Source organism: Bos grunniens, chromosome 9 (assembly GCF_055505025.1).
Source record: "Bos grunniens cultivar Pamir isolate PY7600 chromosome 9, Bosgru_T2T1.0, whole genome shotgun sequence".
Lineage (NCBI taxonomy): Eukaryota > Metazoa > Chordata > Mammalia > Artiodactyla > Bovidae > Bos > Bos grunniens.
The window spans coordinates 13,505,437-13,525,031 of NC_141173.1; the positions used below are offsets into that span (position 1 = coordinate 13,505,437).

General features: G+C 45.3%; 1 protein-coding gene across 2 annotated transcripts in view; it reads left to right on the forward strand.

The window, feature by feature from the left end:
• KCNQ5 (potassium voltage-gated channel subfamily Q member 5) overlaps positions 1–14,998 on the forward strand; it is a 626,605-nt gene extending 611,607 nt beyond the window's left edge. For both annotated transcript variants that reach the window (XM_086316787.1, XM_086316788.1), the window contains 3 exons: positions 580–711; positions 8,441–8,567; positions 10,792–14,998. In XM_086316787.1, the coding sequence (XP_086172913.1) occupies positions 580–711; positions 8,441–8,567; positions 10,792–11,700 (1,168 nt within the window). In that variant the 3' untranslated portion in view covers positions 11,701–14,998. The remainder of the gene's footprint in view (positions 1–579; positions 712–8,440; positions 8,568–10,791) is intronic.
• The last annotated feature ends 4,597 nt before the right edge of the window (positions 14,999–19,595 follow it).

A 19,595-nucleotide genomic window follows, 5' to 3' on the forward strand; every position in this document is an offset into this window, starting at 1 on the left:
CAACACCACCTTATATCTTGGACTACTGGCGGGGGCGGAGGGTGTCACATGAGAAGAGTAGAATTGCATTTTGACTTTAATTTTACTTCAGAGTTTCAGTGGACTTTAAACAGTTCCAAGAATTAGTATTAATATTTAGTCTCTTATGTAGTGGGTTTCCCTGGTGGCTCAGTGGTAAAGAATCTGCCTGCCAGTGTAGGAGACTCGGGTTCAATCTCTGGGTTGGGAAGATCCCCTGGAGGAGGAGATGGCAACCCACTCCAGTATTCTTGCCTGGAGAATCCCATGGACAGAGGAGCTTGGAGGGCTGCAGTCCATGGGGTCACAAAGAGTTGGACATGACTTAGCAACTAAACAACTCTTTTGTAGTGTGTTTTTCTACTCTCAGGGTGTGCCTCAGAGGAGATAGTTCACATAACCTCAGGCTTTCCTGTTGCCTTTCTGCAGATGCAGGAACCTAAAATAACTTCATGCTTGACTTTCTTCCCCCAGCATTTCCTCTGTATACTAGTGAGCTGTTTGGGTAACTTCTTTTAGTGAAGTTTACAAAGATTAATATGTAATACATTGCTCTTACAGAATTATGAAGTTTCATGTTGCAAAACGGAAGTTTAAGGAAACACTCCGCCCATACGATGTAAAAGATGTCATCGAACAATACTCTGCTGGTCACCTGGACATGCTGTGCAGGATTAAAAGCCTGCAGACACGGTGAGCAACTCGAAGGTTACCTGTTCTAAGGGGACAGGCACAGAAACTGTCTGGGAGTCACCTCTCCAAAGTAGGGAAATTCTTGAATTCCATGTTTCTGACTCATTTTTAGTGGACAACCGGACTTCTGTGTTAAAATGTAGATTCTATTTCAATATAAATCAGGCACTGAAAACCTTTAAGTATGGACAGTGTCTAGTGTCTCATCTATGGAAATGGGGGTGTTGGCGGTGGCTGCAGAGGACTGCTGTGGGACTGCATGAGTTAAAGCAGGGGTCTGAGTGCTTGTGCAACGTTCAAGGTGGCTGCTGATGTCATTTTGTTATTGCCTGAATCCTATATCGGAGAAGGCAATGGCACCCCACTCCAGTACTCTTGCCTGGAAAATCCCATGGATGGAGGAGCCTGGTAGGCTGCAGTCCATGGGGTTGCTAAGAGTTGGACACAACTGAACGACTTCACTTTCACTTTTCATTTTCATGCATTGGAGAAGGAAATGGCAACCCACTCCAGTATTCTTGCCTGGAGAATCCCAGGGATGGGGGTGCCTGGTGGGCTGCCCTCCATGGGGTCGCACAGAGTCGGACACGACTGAAGTGACTTAGCAGCAGCAGCAGCAGAATCCTATATATCCTTTAGAAATAAGCTAATCTTTCTCCTTCTTAAGCCTGACAAAGACAGACCTACAAAGACAGACCTCTCCCTCCTCTGACCCCGTGTGGCATGTAGAGTCCCCTGCAGGTCACCATCATGTCCCTCGTGGTGGGATCCTGCACTGAGAGTCCAGGAAGAGAAACTGAGGTTGTGTATTGGCTCCTGTATTGCTTCCCAGGGGCACGTCTGTTCCCCTGGCTCTGAACCAAGCCTGGGCCTGTCCCTCCATCCCTGTTCTGCAATAGGCTGGCTACACACCATCTTTCCAGTGAGAGCTGAAAGAAATGAGTATGTTACTCTAACACATGCTTGATTGTGTTATCTTGAAGCCAAAATATTTAGTTCAGTTTGTCTTGCTTCACAGTTCAGTTCACTTCAGTTCAGTCACTCAGTCCTGTCCGACTCTGCGACCCCATGAATCGCAACACGCCAGGCCTCCCTGTCCATCACCAACTCCTAGAGTTCACTCAGACTCACGTCCATTGAGTCAGTGATGCCCTCCAGCCATCTCATCCTCTGTCATCCCTTTCTCCTCCTGCCCACAATCCCTCCCAGCATCAGAGTCTTTTCCAATGAGTCAACTCTTCACATGAGGTGGCCAAAGTACTGGAGTTTCAGCTTTAGCATCATTCCTTCCAAAGAACACCCAGGACTGATCTCCTTTAGAATGGACTGGTTGGATCTCCTTGCAGCCCAAGGGACTCTCAAGAGTCTTCTCCAACACCACAGATCAAAAGCATCAATTCTTCGGCACTCAGCTTTCTTCACAGTCCAACTCTCACATCCATACATAACTACTGGAAAAACCCTAGCCTTGACTAGACAGACCTTTGTTGGCAAAGTAATGTCTCTGCTTTTCAATATGCTATCTAGGTTGGTCATAACTTTCCTTCCAAGGAGTAAGCGTCTTTCAATTTCATGGCTGCAGTCACCATCTGCAGTGATATTGGAGCCCCCCAAAATAAAATCTGACACTGTTTCCACTGTTTCCCCATCTGTTATTTCCTATGAAGTCATGGGACCAGATGCCATGATCTTCGTTTTCTGAATGTTGAGCTTTAAGACAACTTTTCACTCTCCTCTTTCACTTTCATCAAGAGGCTTTTTAATTCCTCTTCACTTTCTGCCATAAGGGTGGTGTCATCTACATATCTGAGGTTATTGATATTTCTCCCAGCAATCTTGATTCCAGTTTGTGCTTCTTCCAGCCCAGCATTTCTCATGATGTACTCTGCATAGTAGTTAAATAAACAGGGTGACAATATACAGCCTTGACGTACTCCTTTTCCTATTTGGAACCAGTCTGTTGTTCCATGTCCAGTTCTAACTGTTGCTTCCTGACCTGCATATAGGTTTCTCAAGAGGCAGGTCAGGTGGTCTGGTATTCCCATCTCTTTCAGAATTTTCCACAGTTTATTGTGATCCACAAAGTCAAAGGCTTTGGCATAGTCAATAAAGCAGAAATAGATGTTCTTCTGGAACTCTCTTGCTTTTTCCATGATCCAGCGGATGTTGGCAATTTGATCTCTGGTTCCTCTGCCTTTTCTAAAACCAGCTTGAACATCTGGAAGTTCAGGGTTCACATATTGCTGAAGCCTGGCTTGGAGAATTTTGAGCATTACTTTACTAGAATGTGAGATGAGTGCAATTGTGCGGTAGTTTGAGCATTCTTTGGCATTGCCTTTCTTTGGGATTGGAATGAAAACTGACCTTTTCCAGTCCTGTGGCCACTGTTGAGTTTTCCAAATTTGCTGGCATATTGAGTGCAGCACTTTCACAGCATCATCTTTCAGGATTTGAAATAGCTCAACTTGAATTCCATCACCTCCACTAGCTTTGTTCATAGTGATGCTTTCTAAGGCCCTCTTGACTTCACATTCCAGGATGTCTGGCTCTAGGTCAGTGATCACACCATTGTGATTATCTGGGTCGTGAAGATCTTTTTTGTACAGTTCTTCTGTGTATTCTTGCCACCTCTTATTAATATCTTCTGCCTCTGTTAGGTCCGTACTATTTGTGTCCTTTATCGAGCCCATCTTTGCATGAAACGTTCCCTTGGTATCTCTAATTTTCTTGAAGAGATCTCTAGTCTTTCCCATTCTGTTGTTTTTCTCTATTTCTTTGCGTTGATCACTGAGGAAGGCTTTCTTATCTCTTCTTGCTATTCTTTGGAACTCTGCATTCAGATGCATATATCTTTCCTTTTCTCCTTTGCTTTTCGCTTCTCTTCTTTTCACAGCTATTTGTAAGGCCTCCCCAGACAGCCATTTTGGGTTTTTTTTTGCATTTCTTTCCATGGGGATGGTCTTGATCCCTGTCTCCTGTACAATGTCACGAACCTCAGTCCATAGTTCATCAGGCACTCTATCTATCAGATCTAGTCCCTTAAATCTATTTCTCACTTCCACTGTATAATCATAAGGGATTTGATTTAGGTCATACATGAATGGTCTAGTGCTTTTTCCTACTTTCTTCAATTTAAGTGTGAATTTGGCAATAAGGAGTACATGATCTGAGCCACAGTCAGCTCCCGGTCTTGTTTTTGCTGACTGTATAGAGCTTCTCCATCTTTGGCTGCGAAGAATATAATCAATCTGATTTCCGTGTTGACCATCTGGTGATGTCCATGTGGAGAGTCTTCTCTTGTGTTGTTGGAAGAGGGTGTTTGCTATGACCAGTGCGTCTCTTGGCAACACTCTATTAGCTTTTGCCCTGCTTCATTCCATATTCCAAGGCCAAATTTGCCTGTTACTCCAGGTGTTTCTTGACTTCCTACTTTTGCATTCCAGTCCCCTATAATGAAAAGGACATCTTTTTTGGGTGTTAGTTCTAAAAGGTCTTGTAGGTCTTCATAAAACCATTCAACTTCAGCTTCTTCAGCATTACTGGTTGGGGCATAGACTTGGATTACTGTGATATTGAATGGTTTGCCTTGGAAACGAACAGAGATCATTCTGTCGTTTTTGAGATTGCATCCAAGTACTGCATTTTGGACTCTTTTGTTGACCATGATGGCTACTCCATTTCTTCTGAGGGATTCCTGCCTGCAGTAGTAGATATAATGGTCATCTGAGTTAAATTCACCCATTCCAGTCCATTTCAGTTCGCTGATTCCTAGAATGTCGACATTCACTCTTGCCATCTCTTGTTTGACCACTTCCAATTTGCTTTATTCATGGACCTGACATTTAAGGTTCCTATGCAATATTGTTCTTTACAGCATCGGACCTTGCTTCTATCACCAGTCACATCCACAGCTGGGTATTGTTTTTGCTTTGGCTCCATCCCTTCATTCTTTCTGGAGTTATTTCTCCACTGATCTCCAGTAGCATATTAGGCACCTACCGACCTGGGGAGTTCCTCTTTCAGTGTCCAATCATTTTGCCTTTTCATACTGTTCATGGGGTTCTCAAGGCAAGAATACTGAAGTGGTTTGCCATTCCCTTCTCCAGTGGACCACATTCTGTCAGACCTCTCCACCATGACCTGCCCGTCTTGGGTGGCCCCACAGGGCATGGCTTAGTCTCACTGAATTAGACCAGGCTGTGGTCCATGTGATTAGACTGACTAGTTTTCTGTGATTATGACACACACTGAAGTGTGTCTGCCCTCTGATGCCCTCTTGCAAGACTTACCGTATTACTTAGGTTTCTCTTACCTTGGATGAGGGGTATCTCCTCACCACCGCCCCTCCTGACCTTGCTTCACAACCAGGCCCAAATTACCAGCCTGATAACTGAACAGTTCTTAAAACACAGGGACCGAGTCTTCAACACGTGTTCATGCACACGGCACACTTAGCAGTGTGAGGCATATACTAGGCCCTCAGTAAAACACCTGCTATCTTCTAAAACCTTAGGTATGGAAATCACAAGTTTTTCACTTACCCATTCGTGCATCGGGCACCCTGGACACCCAGAGATGAACAGATAAGCCAGTCCTTGTGGAGCTTGCAGTGGAGTAGATTAGACGTCATGGTTGCCTGTACTTTTGTGCACACAAAGTAAGCTGGAAAGTGCAGTCAGTATTCCTGATAATTCAGCTCTAAAACACACAAAAAGAAAGAAATTAATTGCAACGTAGACTGATTAAGTCTCCTTGCTGCTGTTAAGTCACTTCAGTCGTGTCCGACTCTGTGCAACCCCATAGACGGCAGCCCACCAGGCTTCCCCGTCCCTGGGATTCTCCAGGTAAGAACACTGGAGTGGGTTGCCATTTCCTTCTCCAGTGCATGAAAGTGAAAAGTGAAAGTGAAGTCGCTCAGTCATGTCCGACTCTTCGAGACCCCATGGACTGCAGCCCACCAGGCTCCTCTCCATGGGATTTTCCAGGCAAGAGTACTGGAGTGGGGTGCCATTGCCTTCTCCATAAGTCTCCTTGGAAATTGTTTTAACTCACCTGTGATCCTCTTACAACCTGTCACCAAGTGGCCAAGGTCTTCCAAGTCTTTTTTGGGACTCCCAGTGGGTTTTTGTTTGTTTGCTTGCTTGCTTTGTTTTGTTTTATTTTTTTTAATTTTTTTTTAACTTTTTATTTTATGTTGGAGTATAAACAGTTAACAACATTGTGATAGTTTCAAGTGGACAGCAAAGGAACTCAGCCATACATATACATGTACCCATTCTCCCCCAAACTGCCCTTCCATCCAGGCTGTTTTTATTTTTTTCTCCTTACCTTTTAAAGTTTTGTTTTAACTTCCGTTTTTTTATTACAAATGTGATTTGTTTTATTTTTCTTCATAGGGATAGGGTCACTAGTTAAAATACACTGTAAAATCTGCACTTCAAATTTCGTTTCATATTGCAGTTGTAGAAATAGTTTATATAAATAGTAACCATTAATCATTTAAAACAAAGGTTCAATGTAAATTAGGATCCTGTTATTTCTATGATTGTTTATGGTTTTCTGGTATTTCTGGTAAAGTTTTATTTTTCTGAGGGTGAAGGAATTAATGTTTTTGAATGTGAAATATCTTTAAACTTAAAATTGATACCTTCCATAAATCAGCTGACCAGGAGAGAGTGCCAAAGAATTACAAACAACAGTTTTTCCACTTAACGTATGTTTGCACAATGTTTTTTATTGTTTGTTTGTTTTTATTGAAATATATTTGATTTACCGTGTTGTATTAGTTCCAGGTGTGCAGCAAAGTGATTCACTCATACATGCATATATATCTACTTTTTTCAGATTCTTTTCCTTTATGTGTGTGTGCTAAGTCGTTTCAGTCATATCCAACTTTTTATGACCTTATGGACCATAGCCCACCACGCTCCTCTGTCTATGGGATTCTTCAGGCAAGAATACTGGAGTGGGTTGTCATGCTCTCCTCCAGGGGATCTTCCTGACCCAGGGGATCAAACCCACATCTCTTACATCTCCTGCGTTGATAGACAAGTTCTTTACCATTGGAGCCACCTTGGAAGCCTCTTTTGTCTTATAGGTTGTTACAAAATATTGAGGATAGTTGCCTCCCAATGTTTTTATAAAGTTCAACCACTACAGAATTTGCAGAGCTAATCTGGAGTTTCTCACTTATGTGGTGTATATATACCCTTCAACTAGAATCCCCAAGATGGAGATGATAGCTTTCTCATCTCCACATACCAGATATATAATAAATGTTCACTTAAATGACTTGTGCTACTCAGTTCAGTTCAGTCGCTCAGTCGGGTCAGGCTTTGCAACCCCATGAACTGCAGCATGCCAGGCCTCCCTGTCCATCACCAATTCCTGGAGTCCACCCAAACCCGTGTCCATCGAGTCAGTGATACCATCCAAGCACCTCATCCTCTGTCGTCCCCTTCTCCTCCTGCCCTCAGTCTTTCCCAGCATCAGGGTCTTTTCGAATGAGTCAGTTCTTTGCATCAGACGAATGAGTATTGGAGCTTCAGCTTTAGCATTAGTCCTTCCGATGAATATTCAGGACTGATTTCCTTTAGGATGGACTGGTTTGATCTCCTTACAGTCCAAGGGACTCTCAAGAGTCTTCTCCAACACCACAGTTCAAAAGCATCAATTCTTCAGCACTCAGCTTTCTTTATAGTTCAACTTTCACATCCATACATGACTACTAGAAAAACCATAGCTTCAAATAGACAGACCTTTGTTGGCAAAGTAATGTCTCTGCTTTTTAATAAGCTGTCTAGGTTGGTCATAGCTTTTCTTCCAAGAAGCAAGCGTCTTTTAATTTCATGGCTGCAATCACCATCTGCAGTGATTATGGAGCCCCCAAAAATAAAGTCTCTCACTGTTTCCATTGTTTCCCCATCTATTTGCCATGAAGTGTTGGAACTGTATGCCATGATCCTAGTTTTTTGAATGTTGAGTTTTAAGCCAACTTTTTTGCTCTCCTCTTTCACTTTCATCAAGAGGCTCTTTAGTTCTTTGCTTTCTGCCATAAGGGTGGTTTCATCTGCATATCTGAGGTTATTGATATTTCTCCCAGCAATTCCAGCTTGTGCTTCATCCAGCCCAGCATTTCACATGATGTACTCTGCATATAAGTTAAATAAGCAGGGTGACAATACACAGCCTTGACATATTCCTTCCCCAATTTGAAATCAGTCAGTTGTTTTATGTCCAATTCTAACTGTTGCTTCTTGACCTGCATACAGATTTCTCAGGAGGCAGGTAAGGTGGTCTGGTATTCCCATCTCTTTCAGAATTTTCCACAGTTTATTGTGATCCACACAGTAAAAGGCTTTGACATAGTCAACAAAGCTAAATGTTCTGTTCTACTAACATGAAATAATTATGATTTTGTCATATTTTAAGTGACTGAATTCAGGAAATGCCTGATCAGAGGTGGAAACAGACAAATTACTTTGTAGTTTAGGACAGGTTTGCCTCCAGAAGCTCAGTCATAATAGATTTCATCATGGACTAAAATAATGAGAAAATTAGCCTTGTGTAATTTCCATGTGAAGAAAATAAGTATCTCAACTGGAAGAAGTTCATTTTATTTCTTCTTATATAGATTAGAGATAATTGTATTTTTCTTTCCAAAACACTTCCTCTGGCTTGGGGCCGCCTCCACCTTTCGCACTCATAACCGGATCTTTCTTTCTGATAGTGTGGATCAAATTCTTGGAAAAGGACAAATCACATCAGACAAGAAGAGCAGAGAGAAAATAACCGCAGAACACGAGGCCACGGACGACCTCAGTATGCTCGGCCGGGTGGTCAAAGTTGAAAAACAGGTACAACTCAACTAAACTGCCTAAGGTCTTAGGCGGATTTTTTTTCCAGTTTATTGCAATAGAATTGACGTATATCCCTGTATAACTTTGAAGCGTGTAACGTAACGGTCTGACCTACATGAACTGTGAATGATGACCACAATAGGCTTAGTCAGCATGCATCATCTCACAGAGACACAACATAAAGAAAAGCAAAGAAAAACAATTGTTCTCCTTGTGATGAGAACTCTTAGAATCTGCTCTCTTAACACCTTTCCTGTGCACCACACGGCAGTATTAGCTATAGTTATCACTTTGTGCATCACACCCCAGCACCTGTTTTTCCATAACTAGAACCTTGAGCCTCCTGACCACCGTCCTCTGATTTCCCTCCCTCCACCCCCTGCCTCTTGCAACCACAAGCCTGATCTTTTTTCCTATGTGTTTGGGGATTTTTTTTTTTTTTTTTTTTTGTATTTTGTTTTAGGTATATTAACTGGGATCATCCAGTATTCACCTTTCTCTGTGTGATTTATTTGACATAGCATAATGCCCTCAAGGTGCATCCATGTTGCTGCTAATGGCAGGATTTCCTCAGGTTTTGTTTTTTTTTTAATGGCTGAATAATATTCTATTGTATATACATGTACACCACAACTTATTTATCCATTGATCTGCCCTAGACACTCGTTTCCATGTTTTGGCTGTTGTAAGTGATGCCTCTGTGAACACAGGGTGCAGATATCTTTTTGAGTTAATTTCTTGTTTCCTCTGGGTATGTGCCCAAGAATGGAATTGCTGGATCATGTGGTGGCTCTATTCTTAATTTTTTAAAGGGATCTCCACATTGTTCTCTATAGTGGTTGCACCAATTTACCTTCCCACCAACAGTGAGGCAGGGCCCCCTTCTCTCCACATCCTCTCCAGCATTGTTATCTCTTGTATTTTTGATGATAGCCATTCTAATAGGAGTGAAGTAGCCAGAATATTTTTTAATCAAAATTGATTACAAGCAATTGGATGTATTTTAGTGATTGATTTTAAAAGGAATAAAATCAAGAAAGAGCAAATAAATTTTCTTCGTGCATAGACCATGTTCTGCAAAACACATGAATTTCTGCATAAGGAATAGAAAATTTCCTCTCATCAATACTTGAACTTCAAACAACTATGGATTTCAACAGTAGAATAATAAAATCTATTTTTTAGATTTAATTTAATTTATTATTTTATTAATTTATTTATTAATTTATTTTTATAAATTTATAAATAAATTATAAATTAATTTATAAATTTATTTATTTATTTATTTATTTATTTATTAAATAATTTATTGATTAAATTTAAAGATTTGATTTGATTTGATTTATTATTTTATTAATGTATTAATTAATTTATAATTTATTTATTGATTTATTTTTATAAATTATAAATTTATAAATAAATTATAAATTAATTTATAATTAATTAATTAATTATATTTAAAATCTAAATTTGTGTTTTGGTTATTTTCATTGTCTCTCTCTTGGGTCATTCTTAAAAACAAACCACACATTATAACTGTGGTGACGCACTGAATATTTGTTGACCCTGAAAGTGAGTATCTTCTCATACAAAGACAATATTTAGAAGTCAAAATGCTCCTCTGATTTAATTATAAATATGCCAAGCATTTGATACCTATATTTTAAAATCTAGAATTGCCTAGATTGATCAGGGTTTGGAGGGGGGACTGTACTGTGTTTTTTGTTTTTGTTTTTGCGGGGTGGAGGTGGGTGGATCTTAGCTCCCAGACCAGAGATCCAACCTGTGCCCCCTGCAGTGGAAGCGCAGAGTCCTAACCACTGGACCGCTAGGGGAGCCCCCGTATCTAGGTCTTAGTTTCTTACAGAATTAGCTTCCTGTTGCACAGTAGAGTACGGGAATGTCCTCATGAAGAGGCCGAGGAAGGGTAACCTGATGGGCAGGGGAATCTGGAAATTGCCTTTCTAAAGGGGCTTATACGGTCTTTGAAAACATCACGTTTAAAGAATGGGGAGGAGAAGGGTGCCGGTGGAGACGAGGCAAAGGCCAGAGCATCCGCCCCCAAGACCTCCCTTCCCACCGCCGCGGCTGGACCGTGCGTCCCAAGCGGGTCCTGAGTCAAGGCCGCGAAATGCCGAGCACTCGGGACCTGCCGAGTGGTTGCAGCCTAACTTCATTCCTTAAACTCTTGTGAACAGATGCACGTTTTCCGCTCTTTCAGGTCCAGTCCATCGAGGCCAAGCTTGACTGCCTGCTGGATATCTACCAGCAGGTACTGCGAAAAGGCTCCGCTCCGGCCCTCGCGCTGGCCCCCTTCCCGAGCCCGCCCTTCGAATGTGAACAGACGTCGGACTACCAGAGCCCGGGCGACGGCCGGGACCTATCGGGCCCGGCGCCGGGCGGCGGCCTCCCGCGCTCGGCCAGCGCGGGCCTGGCGCGGGGCCTGCAGCTCATCCTGGCGCCGAGCGAACTGGGCGCCCAGGCGCTCTACGCGTTCAGCCCCGCGCCGACGCCGGCGCCCGGGAGCCCGGGAGACGGCCCGGCGGCCCCGCGCGGCCTGGCGCCCCCGGCGGCGGCGAGTGCCGCCCGGCCGGCGGCCCCCGCCACCCTACAGATCCCTGCAGCGCTGCCGGTGCTCGGGCAGCTGCCCCACGGCCCCGCCGGCGCCCCGGAAGCTCTCCCCGAGCTCAGCGCCCGCCTGGCGCCCGCCAAGGACCGCCTCCCGGCCAGGGAGCGCGCCCTGCGCCAGAGCCTGGACCTGGGCGGGGCGGCCCTGCTGTCGGTCCGGCCCGCGGTGCCCCAGGACCCGGGCCGCTCGGTGTCGGCGCAGAACCTGGCCCGGTCCACCGAGGACCTGGACGTGCAGCTGTCGGGGAGCGAGTCCAGCGGCTCCAGGGGCAGCCAAGAGTTTTACCCCAAGTGGCGGGAATCCAAGCTGTTTATCAGTGATGAAGAGGCGGCGGGTCCAGAGGACACCGGGACGGACGCCTTGGACGCGGTGCCGCCGGCCCGGGAGCCCGCCCCGGCGCCGGACTCTCTCAGGACTGGACGGTCGCGATCATCTCAGAGCTCGTGTCCGGCGGCGGGGGGCGCTGACGCCCTGGGCCGGCCACACGTGAGGCTGAAATGAGGCCTCCGATTGCCCCCCACCCCGGGGCCCGGCCGCCCCTTAGCCATACACATCGCTGCATGAACTCTCTGGAAAGCCCTTCTCAAAGGTTGAACCCACAAAAATCAGGAAGAACATGAAAGGCAGTTCCTAAGCCCGTTATCTTTCAATTGCATGAAAATGCATGTTTAGGGGATGCTGAACTTCAGGGTACGACATTGCCCCTCACTCAGTAAGGTACCTTGAGTTAAGAATCCCGAGACACCGACCCTGCTCATGCTGCGGGGGTGGGTGTGAAACGTCAAGGTCAGGTCCATTAGAAGATTGAACTCTGTGTTTTGAAATGATGGCTGTTGACGCCTTCAAATGTCAGGCATTTCTGCTGGTGATAAAACGCAGAATTCATTTTCAAAATTTGGCCATAATGTACACGTGACACAGTGACCGTCATCAACAGCTGCTAACAAGTTACCCATAACACAGAATCGGGGTATCAGACATGGCTGCCTGTTCAAGATGTAGATGCCAACCTGTCCTACCCAGCCATTTTATCATTAATGTAATTTGAATGTCAATTTGTGTGCTTTTGGTGACTTAACGCTGTGGCCAGCAATTTTGCACATCATTTTCATGTTTGTTTGTTTTGTTTTTTTATGACGAGAATGTTCTTCAGTTAGAAAACGTGCAAATAATGAAATTCAGGGCCAGTGGGGCAAATAGGCTGACTCTTTGACACCTTCGACTTCATGGAAACAAATTCCCTGACGGCTCTATCAGCTGCTACGCAAGCAACTGAGTCCCAAAGAGTGGATGGCACACGGGGGTGGGCTCACCCCTGTGCAGTGGCCCTGCCCAGGCCTGCAAGCTGCCTACAGATGGCCTGTGAGGGGCTCTTCCCACGAGGCTGAAAGCCAGGCAGGCTCTCGGGGAGGAGACATGAGACAGAGATGGAAATGGCTCAGAAAGAATCCTAACACCGGGAAATCAGTGATGCTCAAGAAAACGACCTTCCCCTCCAGGGTGATGAGAGGGAGGGAAACAAACCAAAAGAAAAGAACTTGATTTTTTTAAAAAACAAATACTGTTAGGGAACTCAACTACCTAAACACCCCTTATTCTTATATATGAGCAGAGAGTTTTGCAAGGTATTTATTTTTTAATATGCCCTGAATGTGTTTTGCTATTATGTCATACATTTTGCATATGAAAGGCTAAAACTAAACCTCCTTTACTTTTTATACTGTTGTGGACATTTTCTATTCTCCCCAAGAATGTTGCCCGCCCCTACTCTGAAAAATGATTGACTCAGTTTCCTGGTACAAGCTCATATAATCAGAAGCCAGGTAACCCTGGCAGGGTCTGCAAATCAAAACACAGCATGATGGCCAAAAAGACCAAGGGAAACAAATTAAGAAATATCTCTACCAGAAAGCAAGCCAAGGTGACCACTTGTTAGCAGCCAGAATGGCAACCCCAGACCATCAGAATTTCAGGGCCAGGGGAAGTTAGAGAGCAGGTGGATTAAACTCCAGCCACAGGAAGACTTAAAAAGAGTTTTCTCCTTGGCTGATATTGCTGCCTCCAGGATAACTTTTCCAGCAGCCAGGGGATGGATCAGGGCTGTCAACAGCTGCCCAAAGGCAGGACAAGGCCCTGACACCTGCCGAGTCCCTCCCAAACTCTCTTCCCCAACCTGCTTTCTCCACCCCAGATCCCCTTTCTCGTCCACAGGCTGTGGGCTCCCTGCCTCCCTTCACCAGCCTCCCTCCCCCAAGTAAGCAACTTCTCCACTCCACCTCCAATACACATCTCAACCCTTGTCCTTTTTTGATAAGCACTGAAATTTGGAAGGATTCCTCCTCTCATCCCACCTAGATCCTCGCACACACCCCTGGCATGCATCCTTCAGGGTCCACTTGGCTGCCAGAGACACTTAGAAAAGAGCACATCCATTTTACACTCTGGTTTGAAAGCTGTTCTCAAACTCTTTAAGCCACTGTTTTTATTTCAAAACATAAAATTTTAGTCAATTATTAAATGCAGCATTTCATCTACCCATGTCTCCAAATTTGTGATCCATCTTCCCAAGGAGGTTGTACACGAGAACACAGACACACACACACACACACACACCACCCCACCATGCCAGCAGGCCATCTCCAGGTATCACTTGAAGAAGAGGAAGGAACTTTCAGGTAGCACTGAGTCTCAGACACGCTCTGTCCGGGTCAAAGCCCACTGGCAGCAGGAACTCTGAATGTACTGAGGACCCCACCTTAGGCCCCGTTAGGCCTCAGACACAGCCCAGTCCATCTGGCATCACTGAAGATGCAAGATTCAGAAACAAACCCAAACCCATCACCGAGGGTTCATCACAGCCCAACATGGTAAACCATGCTGGGAGAAGCTTTCACACACCCAAGCCATGACCATTTTGTGTCTGTCTTACTCCAGCACAAAACTTCTTGGATGCCGAAAGCCTGTTGTATTGTGTGAAGCTATAGGGCTGTGTCTGCTGTGTTCCTGTCAGCGGAGCTGAGAGGGGTCTCTCCCTAACACTTAGCAAAGCCCCTTCCATCAGCCCCCGTGTCTCGAAGCACAATTAGCTGAGTGCTGATCGGCCTCTGGCTTTCTCAGGCCTCGACCGTCTGCCGCCTCCGGTACATAGGGTTGAGCAAGCTAGCGCTTTATGGCAAACATCCCTTCTACGAGGTTCACTAAAAAAATTTTGCTCCGTCTGATCTAAATGTTTGCATTTTGTTCAACTAAATTAACATCTATAGATAGCAAGTTTTGTTTAAAGTAAAAGACACTCGATTGAGTTTTTCAGTCTTTTCTCTCTTGTTCTAAGGTGCCTTTCTCACCTCCCCTTGACTCAGTGATTCTGAAAATTCTTAATTTGCCAGAAAACAAGTCTCACAGAGAGGAGGGAATCAGGCACAAGGTGACTCGTTCTCATGCCTGTGTGCAAAGCAAAACTATAAGGAATGATGAAACTGAGCAACTAAATGAATAGGTCACTTCATCCAGATTGAGAAAATACAATAAATGTTAACTTATCTCCCCAGAAGCTGATATTTTTTGCCTTAAAATGACATGGTTGTGTTTTTGTAAAAGAAACTTAATTTAATTATGTACATTTAAGTGAGCAGTTCTGGAAGTCACGTATGACAATGCAGTTGTCTGTTTCCTGAACACAAATAAATCAGGAATATCGTATCCATTTCAAGCTACCATTCAAATGTAATTTCCTTTGCTCTCTTTTACCGGGATTATTTGTTTTAAAGTAAAACATTAAAAAGATGTCTATAAACAGTTAGTGTGACTGCTTTCATCTGGTACCAACTGGTTGGTTCTGAACTGATTGGGTCCCAGTAGATCAAGCAGATTTGGAGTTGAAATTAAAAATTATCTTTTTGCAGAATTCATGCTTCCAATGCAGGGGGTACAGTTTCAATCTCTGGTCAGGGAACTAAGATTCTCCATGCCTCATGGTACAGCAGAAAAAAAAAATTATCTTTTTGCAATGTTGATGAAGAAATCATTGATACTCTGGGATGGGAAAGGTTTGCAAATGTTGTTGAGGGTATCATAAGAAAAACTAATTTGATATCATACTAAATATTTATTTTTGTATATTTTTATACATTTTTATTTGATACATCAAAGCAAATGCCAGCATATGTGAGCCCTGTGTTAACTATAATAAAAGGGTTTGCTAAACAAGTGATAAGAAGTGGGAACCAGCACGCGCCCAAATGCTGGAGCCCCAGCTGCTCAGAATGGCCATTAACACCTATCCAGTGCTCCCCAGTGAGGGAGTGGAAAAGTGTTAGTCACTCAGTCGTGTCCAACTCTTTGAAAACCCACAGACTGTAGCCCGGCAGGCTTCTTTGTCCATGGAATTCTCCAGGTGAGAATACTGGAGTGAGTAGGTAGCCATTCCCTTCTCCAGGGATCTTCCTGACCCAGGGATCGAACCTGGGTCTCCTGCATTGCAGGCAGAGTCTTTACCATCTGAGCCACCAGGGAAGCTGAGAAGATGGGGGTGGGAGGGGCACTCCCAAAAGGGATCTTACCCTTCTGCCCTAAAAAAAAAAAAAAAAAACCTCTTGTTTCACTGGCAGTTTTGCACTGTGTCCATGATGAATTCCAGTGGAATTACTTGATTTGAAAGGAGGCTCAGAATGTTGGGGGCTTCCTTGGTGGCTCAAATGGTAAAGAATCAGCCTGCAATGCAAGAGACCTAGGTTCAGGTTCGATACCTAGGTGGGGAAGATCCCCTGGAGAAGGAAACGGCAACTCATTCCGGTATTCTTGCCTGGATAATTCCATGGACAAAGGAGCCTGGCAGGCTAGAGTTCATGGGGTCGCAGACAGTCGGACACAACTCAGCGACTGACGCTTTCCCTTTTCAGAATGTTGGAACTCTGGATCACAAAGCAAGGAGGCCCTAAGAAAGATGCTTTAAATGGAGGGAGGTGAGGGAAGGGGTGTCACCTGAGGGGCCTCCCCTCCGCCACAGCTCCAAGGGGCTCAGGCAGGTCCCTGCCTATTCTGTCACCTTTGGGAGGTGACACTTACTAGTGAAACTAACAAGTAAACACGGAATGTGCTTGCTTGACCAACTCAAAAATGTAAACAGCTTCCACACACTTTCTCACCTATTTTAAAGCATCTCTCACCCCAGCTTAAAAGCAAAATATACATACAATTACTCTGCCCTTATCACAAGTAGGTTCCCAGACCTTGAAGTGGTTACTTTCGTCATTCTGGTTTCAACCACTTCAACTGCTTCTTTAATTTTTTTTTTAATTTTTAATTAATTAAAATAATACTTCACCCTCTGGTTTACCTAACTCCAAGTTACTGACGTTTTCACTACATTTCAAAGCAAATTATAGGTGCATGCACTGCTCTGGAAGTCAAATAAATAAATAGATAACTCAAAGGCACGCTGGTGTGACATATATCTTTGCCAGCCTCCACCACTCACTTCATTCCTATCACGGTTTTGTTGCCTAGTTCAAGTCCAGTGTGCTCTGGGGTAGGTAAGTCTCGGGGTCCAAGGTTGCCGTGCACGGTCACCTACTTCCTCCACTTCTCACCTACTAGCTTTTTCCTTTTTTAGTGATGTTCATCTCTGTCCATCACTTGCTTCTTCTTTCCTCTCCTTTGCCTTCCTGAGTGTGACTGCCTTCCTGCCCTGCCAACCCCTGCCCACTCCATGACCCCCAAAACTAGGTGTTCACACCTTCCCCTGGTGCAGCTCCTAAGTGAGTGGTGACAACCTCACACCAAATGCAGCCCAGGTCAACAGACGCTCTTGAGCACCGGAAAGTCCTCACCAAAGCCCTTGGGCCACGATCCAGCACCACCCCACTTTTCAGGACTTGGGGTGGGGAGGCCTCTGCCTTTTCAGATGGAAACTCGTGCCCAGTGAAGACTAGCTCTCTTGCTCTGGATCCCAACCCCCTCTTTCCTTACATCTGTGGCATCTCCCTCTCTGTTTTTTCCCCTGTAAACAGAAAGGAGCCTTTCCCGAGACCAGCAAAGTCAAGACCTCACCTTCCTCTTTATCTCCACATCTCACCTTCCCTTTAGAACCAACAATCGACAAATTGTAGAAGGTAATTCCATTTCCCCAGCATCTGTCCCCCAGCCAGCAGGACAGTCAAACCAGGTCTGCCCAGCCCTCAGACAGCCAGCTCTGCCCTGGTCAGTATGACTTCTTTTTTTTTTTTCATGTTAAACAAGAAGTTTATTTAAACAACAAGATGCTTGACTTGAAGGGAAAACTATCTAGGATTCATTTTTTTTTTTAGCATGACTTCTTAGAAGCACTTCCCTCTTGGCTTTTCTGGGGCGATCAGCTATGCAAACACTCTTCCTTCCTCTTAAAACTGCTCCCAAGTTTGTCTCTGATCCAGTGGGTCAATCAGCCCAAGTCACTGGCCCAAGCTCCTTGTTCTCTTTGCTCCATGGTCAGGGTTCCCAGATCCCATCACCAGCCTCTCCCTTCTCTGCCCCCCACTCCCTCCCCAGGTGGTCCCATCCGTGACCTCCGCTCTTAACGCAGGGACCCCTCCCAACCATGGATCGCCTGCCCTGAACATTAGTTCCAAACGCCTCACTTGGGCCCAGAGTCACCTGCAATGCCCCAGACAAACTTCTTGAGGGGGGAAGGGCATCTCAAAATATTCCCCAAGGTCCTCCCACCAGGCCCCGCAGGCCAAGGTGCTCGAGAACCCTGAATGGATGAGAATGTCCTGGTCTCTTTGCTTTCAGGCGCTTCCAACCCCTATCTCAGAGGCCTTTCTCTCAAGAAGGGTGTGACCCTCATGCTTCACTCACCCTGTGTCACAGATTTGGTCTGTCACTTCTCACAAAGGTCTCTGGGCTTTTCCAAAAGAGAATCAAGAAGAAATTAATGAATGCCAAGTAGTGAGTAACCACGTTTCTGCAGAACCGGGAGCAGCAGCCCCTCTCTTGTCCCCTCCCCCAGGCCTCAGCATCCTTCCCCTCTGTCCCTCCCGCCTTCCCCAGCACGTGGGCTCAGATCCTAGAGGTGGTACCCAGACCTAGGCTTGGCCCTTTCACCAGGAGGCCCGACTGCTCACACGTCCCTGTGAGTTCCAAGGAGAAAAAAGGGTTTCATCTCCCTTCCCCAGCCCCTGAACTGCATAAAAATCACATTCCTGATTCCCGCTTATCTTTATATCCTACCAATGCCAAGCGCATAGCCAGAACTGGCCTCCAGTCTTGGGATTCCAGACTTTAAATAGCAACTCATGTACACACAACTGTAAACAAAATTAAAAAACGACATACTGTGTAGCATAGGGAACTCTGTTCAATATGCTATAATAACCTACTGTGAAAAACAGTCTATATACATATATACGTCATATATTATATAAATGGAGTCACATTGCTGCACACTTGCAAACTAACATAACATTGTAAATTAAGAAAACACTAAATTTAAAAAAAAAGTTTAAAAACCTAGCAACTCATGGTTAGTGACTGCCCAGTGTTGTACCAACAAATGCTTCAGAGGTGTAACCTAATTTAACCCTCACCACCCGACCACAGGCAACCTGTCAGGATGGATTTGGCTGCAGGTTCGAGAAAACCCGAGGACATCCCATTATCCACCATAACTGAAGGTCAGAGGTGGGTAGTTCCACGCAGAGTACAATTTGCTCTGTGACATCATTAAGGTTCCCATCCAGCCTGCTGACTCCTGGTCAAGAGGAAAGTACCGGTGGTTCTTCTCATTGTCCACAAGGTGGCAGCACACAGCACCCGGATCACATCTAAGGGGGAGGGCACCCATTGGGATATATAAGCCCTTGGCTGACGGCTGGTTAGACTAAGGCAGCCCACCCCCACCCCCGTTCTCATTCCTGAACCTGGCAGCAGTCACATATCTGCCATCATTGGCATAAACCACTCAAAACTCACTCTTTGGAGTTCTGTCACAGTCCAGATGGGTGGTCAAGATACAAATGTGGATTTGGCATCTTGGAAAGTTCTAAAACAGAAACTTAGGAAACCCTTCTAGGCAACTTATTCATGCCTTGAGGGACTTCGGGCTCTTTTGCTCCGAGAAACAGCCCTTCAGCCTCACCGCCAACGGCTGGGCATCGGGAACAGCGCCTGATCTCCCACCTCCCAGGCTACTGGGGTGGACCACCTTCTGCCTGTCTTCACTGCCACGTCTCTCCCCTCCTGTGTCTACCTGACAGGGTCCTTCCCTGTTTTCATCCTTCCCCCCGACCCTCCAGACCAACCCGGGGAGCAGTTTCCTCTCCTGCTCCCTTTTCCTCCCCTGGGCCGCACGCCCAGAGACCCCTGCCTTCTGGACAGACTCACCCAGAGGCCCTCCTGCGCCAAACCCGTTCACCCACAGG